The 8,183-nt window shown below is 45.6% G+C and overlaps 1 protein-coding gene across 1 annotated transcript; it reads right to left on the minus strand.

Moving 5' to 3' along the window:
* Window positions 1–1,276: 1,276 nt before the first annotated feature.
* LOC139264697 (protein NYNRIN-like) lies at window positions 1,277–6,717 on the minus strand. The gene is made up of 2 exons (XM_070881626.1): window positions 5,490–6,717; window positions 1,277–5,446 (listed from the first exon to the last, which is right to left on the minus strand). The coding sequence occupies exon 2, from the start codon at window positions 4,052–4,054 to the stop codon at window positions 2,873–2,875; it is 1,182 nt and encodes a 393-aa protein (XP_070737727.1). The 5' UTR covers window positions 4,055–5,446; window positions 5,490–6,717; the 3' UTR covers window positions 1,277–2,872.
* Between the last annotated feature and the right edge of the window lie 1,466 nt (window positions 6,718–8,183).

The following is an 8,183-nucleotide window of genomic DNA, read 5'->3' on the forward strand; positions in this document are numbered from 1 at the left end:
CCAGCATGAGTGCCCACCGTTGAATGCGCGCCGAGGCGTTGCCGTTTATTGCTTTGCTCTTGGATAGTAGGGATGTGAGGGGCTTGTGCTCGGTTTCTAACACGAACTTGGCCCCGAAAAGATATTGGTGCATCTTTTTGACACCGTACACGCACGCGTGCGCCTCCTTCTCCACCATTCCGTACCCGCGCTCGGCCCATGAAAGTGACCTGGAGGCATAAGCTATGGGTTGCAATTTATCCGCAACATTGACATGTTGTAAAACGCACCCGACCCCGTACGCTGACGCATCACATGTGAGAACTAGCTTTTTACCTGGATCAAAGAAAGCCAAAACACTGTTGGAACATAGAAGGTTGCGTGCCTTATTGAAGGCGCGTTCCTGGGCGTCCCCCCAAAACCAATCGCACCCCTTTCTGAGTAGCACGTGGAGAAGCTCCAGCAGCGTGCTAAAGTTCTGCATAAAGTTCCCAAAGTAATTGGGTAGCCCAAGAAAAGCGCGCAGTTCTGAGACATTCCGGGGCCTGGGTGCCAGGCGAATTGCTTCGGTTCTGGACTCTGTTGGGCGGATTCCATCAGGGGCAATCCTTCCGACCAAAAATTCAATCTCGGGCGCGAGAAACAGGCACTTGGATTTCTTAACTCGTAGGCCTACACGTTCCAACCGCTTTGGTACTTCCTCCAGATTGCGGAGATGTGAGTCGGTGTCCCTGCCCGTGATAAGTATGTCGTTTTGAAATACAACCGTCCCCGGGATGGACTTGAGCAGACTCTCCATGTTGCACTGGAATATAGCAGCTGCCGACCTGATGCCAAATGGGCATCGATTGTACATGAAAAGGCCTCGATGTGTGTTGATGGTGGTGAGTAGCTTAGACTCTTCGGTCAGTTCTTGCGTCATATACGCAGATGTGAGGTCTAGTTTTGAGAAAAGTTTTCCTCCAGCCAATGTGGCAAATAGGTCCTCCGCTCTGAGCAGCGGGTATTGGTCCTATAGGTAGATTTGTAATCCCCACAGATTCGTACGGATCCATCAGGCTTCATGACTGGGACGATGGGACTTGCCCAGTCGCTAAATTCCACCGGTGAGATAATGCCTTCCCGCAAAGCCTGTCCAGTTCATGTTCAATCTTTTCCTTCATCACATAGGGCACAGCTCTAGCCTTGTGATGGACCGGTCTAGCATCCTGTGGAACGGATCTCCTGCTCAACAGTTTTAATCGATTTGAACATCTCTTTCAGCCAGGTGTGGGTGTAAATTCCTGGATTCTTTTTACCTCAATCTGGTTCAGTAAAATTACTGAGTCGAATACCTCTTGTGCTTTGAACAAAGCAGTCTTTATTACCGGCCAGTAAGACCTATCAGACAGAAGATATACTCTCTGGATAGAGCGTACACACTCCCTACGGATAGGTGAAGTTACATCGTAAAGCGTTAACAGTTATACAGTTTTGAAATCAGATAACAAAATACAAATGGATTGACAGTCTAACTCAGCCACTCATTAGTCAATCTATATGAGATGTTCTTCTTGAAAGCTCAAGCATTGCCTCTAAATGTTTCAATCTAATGGTGTGACTATTAACTGAGACCTTGCAATTCTGCAGATGTATTTCATGTTACAATTAGATATTATTGGCAGGATTAGTGACTTGAAACCTTGAGAAAGACTGTTAGCTATGGTGATGTTGCACTATTTGCAATCTGACATTCTCCCAGCTATTCTTCCATGGCTTATACATTTTCATATATCCCGTTTACCTTACTGTCCTTAATTCCATATATTCCGTTCAGATATCCACATCCCCCCTTTTATCATTCTATGATAACATTTAGGATCATTCTATGAGTATTGCATTGTTGAGTAGTTCTCTAGTTTGTTGGATCATAACCCGGGAACCCTTGACCAAAAGAGGGTCTGCTAACCTTGTCATTACTTTACAGCAGAGGTTAAGGCAACCAACAATCAAACAGCAGGTAATTATTATTACGATGAGAACAATTGCCCCATGTATTAGATAGGATCTCCAAGATCCACCCAGAAACCAATCAAACCTGCTAAGTTCTTTTGCTGGTGTGGATAACTTCTTCACCTCCCTCCTTATGTGATCGGCAAGGTGGGTTATGTTTTCTGAACTATCAGGAATGTAAGTGCAACATTCAGATCCTATCAGGGCACACATTCCCCCTTTCTCAGCTAACAGGTAATCGAGGGCCATTCGGTTTTGTAATGCTACGGTCCTTATCGCTACCATTTCAGCTGTGATGCCCTCCAGAGCCTCAGCAGTGCGGTTAGCTACCTGTTCCAATATCGTTTCTTTGAATCCATCTAACAGTCTCAGTTAGGGTCAGGGGAACGGTGTGCAAAGGAATTCCCCCTTTGGAATGTATAGGGATATGTGAACACACCCAGCATCTAGTGAAGTGCCCTTTTTCCGCATAAACGTAAGATATATACAAAAAGGTGTTTACATGGAGCTCTCGCCTTTGTCTTCCTTCCCGTGCGCCAAAACTGTCATATATCAACACTATTATGCAGACAGTGGCATACAGACACAGTCTCATCTTATAAATAGTCCAATTATTTAGTTGATAAAGAGTTCTGTTTTCCCGTTTCCCTTCTTCAGGTCTCCGTCAGTGTATTTGGCTGTCTTACGGGTAAAAGTTCAAACTGATCCTCCTTCAACTGCCTTGTACAGCTATGGGGAAGAGGAGATCTGGAACAGAAACAGGAATTAGACTAACCAGCAAAATTTGTTTAAATGGTGATGAGCTTGCAGTGGTGCAGGTGAACCCAGGCACTTTTCCCCTCAACCTTGGCTGCAGTGGGGGTAGTGAGTGACACCTAAAAAGGCCCCTCCCATTGTGGCTCTAATCCCTTCCGAATCCATACTTCCCTGGTGCCACGAGGGACAATTCGGGTAAAACTGGGAGGTCGAGGTGAGCATCTTGAACCTGGTTGTGAACTAGTCGCAGAGCCTGAGTCAGAGAAAGAACATAGGTGGTCATCAGTCTAGCTGAGATCTCATATCTAGGAACAATTTCCCTCATTAACACCTTAACAACAGACTGAGTCTTATTGTCCAGGTTAGGGTAGGCTTCAATCCATCTGCTAAACACATCTACTATTACTAACACATATTTGTAACACTGAACTTTTTGCAACTCAATGTAGTCCAACTGAAATGTCTCAAAGGGACCTTCGGGTAGGGGCGTTTTACCCCAATCACAGGGGACTCCCTTCCCTGGATTATGTTGCTGGCCAACCAGGCAACGACTACTGATGTTCTGGGTGAGCGCCTGGAGTCTAGGGTGCCACCAAGTAGCCAAAAGCGTATCACTTGTTGCCCTTGCTCCACAATGAGTAGCAAAATGCAGACATTCTATAACCCATGAGGCCAACTCGTCAGACATGCAAGTCTGTTCCGCGGGAGTGGTCCAGAGTTTAGAAACATTGTCATAAGTACATGCATAATATTTCCACAACAGTTTATCTTTTTCAGGAGCGTCCTCCTGTGCTTTTATAACATCTTGGATGGTTGGCATTGGTTTTTCCGAGGCTAACTTATCTTTCGCAGGATTTTTAGTCTGACTCATAATTTTGGGCACTACCATCTGTTGGTCACGAGAGGCCTGTTTGGCCTCTTGGTCAGGACAACGATTCCCTATATCAACCAGAGAATTTCCGGTAGTATGGGCGGTACATTTGACAATGGCAATGCGTTTGGGGAACATGAGGGCTTGCAACAAATCAGATACTAACTGTTTATGAGATATCTCATTCCCCTGTGAGGTTAGGAATCCCCTATTTTTCCATAATTGTCCGAAATCATGGGCCACCCCAAAGGCATACCTAGAGTCGGTATAGATATCGACTTTGAGATCTTTGGCCAAGATACAGGCTCGGGTGAGGGCGAATAGTTCAGCTTGTTGAGCAGAATAGGCGGTTTCAAAAGCGGCAGATTCCAAGACCTGATTCTCCTGGTTTACTATGGCGTATCCTGAGATTCGTGTATCTTCTGGATTAATAGAAGTACTTCCGTCAACATACATAAACAATCATGACTGGGTTCTTCCTCATCTTGGGGTGGCTCAGTAAGAATACAGTCTGGATCTTCCATCAACTAAATCTTCCCTGACTGATGTGGCCTCTTAAATTAAAGATAAGCAATCATGACTGGGTTCTTCCTCATCTTGGGGTGGCTCAGTAAGAAAACAGGCCGGATTAATTGCTGTACAGTGCCGAAAGGTCAGTTTAGGATTGCCTGTGATTTCAGTGGGTTCTGTCGGATAGAGGGCCAGTCCACATTGCCCTGCACTGGGATCTCAATTAATGGGAGTATAACCCACTTGGGAGGGGTCCTCTGCCCACACATGAGGATCCACATAGTCAGGTATGTCCGAGCCAGTATGATGCTGTAGAGTCGTTAAGACCTTCTCGGGGTCCCCATGAAATTGGACTGTTCGGCCATGTTTTACGATTTGCACATCCCGGCTGGTAGGGTCAGCCTCATCTATGGCCTTGGCTAATACTTCACGAGCAATATGCGGTGCCATTGTTAGGGGCTGTTTCCACAGATTCTTATCCACTTCCACAAAATCTGCCTCTCTTTCCAGTCCAGTCACTCTAGCCCTTAATAGAATTCCCTTCACTTCCCCTTCGTGATCCTGATAAAAGTTCTGCAGGTCCTGATTCTTTCCACTGGGATCGTATGCTAGGGTCACGTGATAGGGTGCCTGCGGCAGGTCCAGAGACCACCACTGAGGGGTTCTAGTGGTATAATACTGCCGCTTAAGGGTTTCCTGTTTTACAATAATCCCATCATCTCCACACTCCAAATGCAACTGGAATTTGCAAAGGAGGTCTCTAGCCATCAAGTTACAGTCCAGATTGGTTGTGATAACAACTCGATGTTCCACCGATTCTTCCTGGTAACCCATTTTAACCGGTTCTGACACTGGGAATGTCGAGATTTGTCCCAGGAATCCTGAAAGTTCCTGTGTTTCAGTAGAGGCAGGGAGTTTAAGCTTTGATTGTACAGAAGACATGAAGGCTCCCGTATCTATCAAAAAGGGTTGCCACTCATTCAGAATGGGTTCGTCGTCCGGGGAGGATCCCTGCACAATCAAGCTGTGTAGTCAATTGGGGGACAATTGACCAAAGGGGTTGTTTCTGGGAGAAGTTAGTGTAAGATCCTCCTCTCCCCCCTTGCCCCCCTCCTCTTCCTCCTCTTCCTTTTCCATGCTGATGGTAGGGGCAATTTTTATTCCAATGTCCTTCCTGCCCACAATTAAAACAGTCAATTCCTCTTACCCAGTCCCGGCCTCTTCCCATACCATGCCGGGGAAAATAGGGAGGTTTATTAGCAGGGCTCGGGCCGTTTGGTTGTTTAGTATAACCGTATCCTTGCTTATCCATCCAATCCTGTATGCAACACTACGGTTCTATTGATCCTTCCTCCCGAGATGGCTCTTCCTTTCTAGTCACGTATTCAGTCTTGACCCGGGTTGGGGGTGCACCTCCCCCCTCCCCTTTCTTTTCCTGCCAATAATATCTAACGGTCCTCTCCATCTGTCCGGATAACGTGAGCAATCAAATAGTTGTTTGAAGATCACAGACATCTATAGAGAGGTGGTCTGCAGCTTGTTGTGCATCAGGGTTTGGCATTGGTCTGACAGGGAATTGGTGTCGGGACTTTGGGATCTTGGAAATCATTTCTAGGCCGGAGGATGTTTCAGAGCTGTCTGACTGCTTGACAGTTCTGCGTCTCGATCGGCGGGGGTGTTTGCTATGTCTTTCACAACTTGGACTGGTAGGTTGACTAGAAGATTTACGGGACTGTTTGTGATGTTGAGATATAGTTCTGCCCTTTCGAGTGTGAGATCTGGTCCTTTCGGCTATATTGCCTGTGAACTGGGGATCCGAATCGCTATCAGAGGATGAGGAGTCAGTTCGGGTTTGGTGGTATGGGGTTATTTTTAACTCCTCTTTTACTGGAGTGTTAGGTGGAGGGTGTTGGGAAGAGGACTGGAGCAAGAGGCCAGGGGATGCGGGAGGCGCCGTTGGGCGCTGAGTCAGTGGCCACTCATCAATTTCATCATCAGCCTCGGTTAACACAAAGCCAGCCATTTTAACTTGTAGTTGATCAATACCTTTCTCAGAGGTCCCAGAGGATCTCTTAGCAAGTTTCTCGTGCGCACATTCTTTCTTTAAGACGTCTACAGTTTTAACATGTGTTCCCTCTGTCAATGCAAGTCCTAATTTAATAGCATTTGTTTGCCAACTCGATAGAAGTGATGCATCTTTTAATTTCTGACAATAATGTCGCCAGGTTGCAATTAAATTTTTATCCCCTTTTCCTCGTCCCCTTCTCCAAATTAATCCCTGTGCTTTTTTTGCTACCTCTACGCTTCTAGTGTCACCTAGAGGCCACTGGTTATCCCCTAATAATTTATTCAGGGCTCCTGATAATTTTCTAAAGTCTTCAGCTCTTTCAGGGAATTCCTCACATAACTTTTGTAGCGGACTATCCGCATCCGTGGTTTTATCTAACTGATTACCCATTTTCACGCTGCTCCTCGTATTACTGTGTCGCTACGCGTTCGTGTCGTCGTGCAATTTAAACAAACTTAAAAATAGACACAGACTTTACAGAAACTAACACTGACTTTAACTAACTCCAAATAACCAAACTTTACTAATGCTAACACTGACCCGCGTTGCCGCGCGGTTCGCATCGCCGCGCGATACTTAAAACTCCCACGTCGCCTTGCAGTTCACGTCGCCGCGCAATCCGCGTTGCCTCGCAGTTCACGTCGCCGCGCAATCCGCGTCGACCCGTGGCTCGCATCGCCGCGCAAGTTAAGATACTTAAAACTTTAAAAGATAAACAAGGACTTCTAACACTTACCCGCGTCGCTGCGCGGTTCACGTCGCCGCGCGATTTCAATACAAAATAGACAAAGACTTCTAACACTTAGCCGCGTCGCTGCGTGGTTCGCGTCGCCGCGCGATTTAGGATACTTAAAACTTTACTTAAAACTCTAAACACTTAAGACTTACAAAGACTTACTGACATTAGCACTGACTTTCGCGATTCGCGTTGCTGCGCCTCTGCGTCACTGCGCGTTTACGTCCTGCGCGTTTACGTACTGCGCGTCTACGTCACTGCGCATTCGCTTCCCTGCGCGTTCGCTTCCCTGCACGTTCGCTTCGGCCCTTTTCCTCTCGGCCGCACGCTCGCACCGCTGCGCGTCTCGCGTTGTTTGTGCGTCTGCGCCGCTGCGCGTTCGCGTCGGCCCTACCTTCCGAGTTGCTGCGGGGGTTTTTTTTTTAATTCAATCAGAGCCTAGACGGACCAAGTGATATACAAGGTCGACGTCGTACCTGAATTGAACACCTATCCTCTATTTAAATCCCCATTTTATTCCCTGTGAGCCTAATTTTCTAATTTTGATTTCTTATGAGCCTCAATTAATTTCTTTCAGTCTCCAAATTTCCCTATCCTTTCGTGTTACTGCGCAGTTTAAATTCAATCAGTCAATGAAAGCCCTAATTTAATGGAGTTTTTCTGCCAATTGGACAGGAGTGATTTTTTTTTTACTGCAGTGGAATTTTTTCCATAATTTAAAATCTCAGAACATTTTTTTTTTAGCACCTATTTAGTACGTTACTTTTTTTTGTATAACTAGAGAGAAGTCTGGCACGTAGGCTGTGGACTGCTTTTCGTTATCTCAATTGTTCCAGCCTCAAGGTCGTGTTATTTAATCTAATTTTTTTTTAAAATCCTTTTGAATCCATCTCAGTTGTTTTGCTGTGCCTTCTCTGAATGTTTCCTTTTTCTTTTTTTTTTAACCACCGGGACCATGTAATTTTTTCTTTTTTTTTAACAAACCTATCCTTTGTGCATTTCCTGGCTCTGTAACTTATCATCCGAATATACGTAATTCAATAAGGTTCACACTCTTAAACTTCCCACATACAGGACAACACTACAAAGGGTTAAAACAAACTTTCATTCTGTTTGAGATAACACAAACCACAACTCCCCGGCTTTTTTTTTCAGTAAAAATCACAGAAGCATTTCTCATTTAAACAGACATTCACAAGAGTCTCTTTTCTTTCCTATTAATTTTTGGATCCATGATTGATCATCCATCCCTATCTAGCTCTAACTATAAC

Source organism: Pristiophorus japonicus, chromosome 5, assembly GCF_044704955.1.
Source record: "Pristiophorus japonicus isolate sPriJap1 chromosome 5, sPriJap1.hap1, whole genome shotgun sequence".
Lineage (NCBI taxonomy): Eukaryota > Metazoa > Chordata > Chondrichthyes > Pristiophoridae > Pristiophorus > Pristiophorus japonicus.

Coding starts and splice junctions, on each gene's coding strand:
- LOC139264697 (XM_070881626.1), bottom strand. CDS start 4,054: ATGTATGTTGACGGAAGTACTTCTATTAATCCAGAAGATACACGAATC.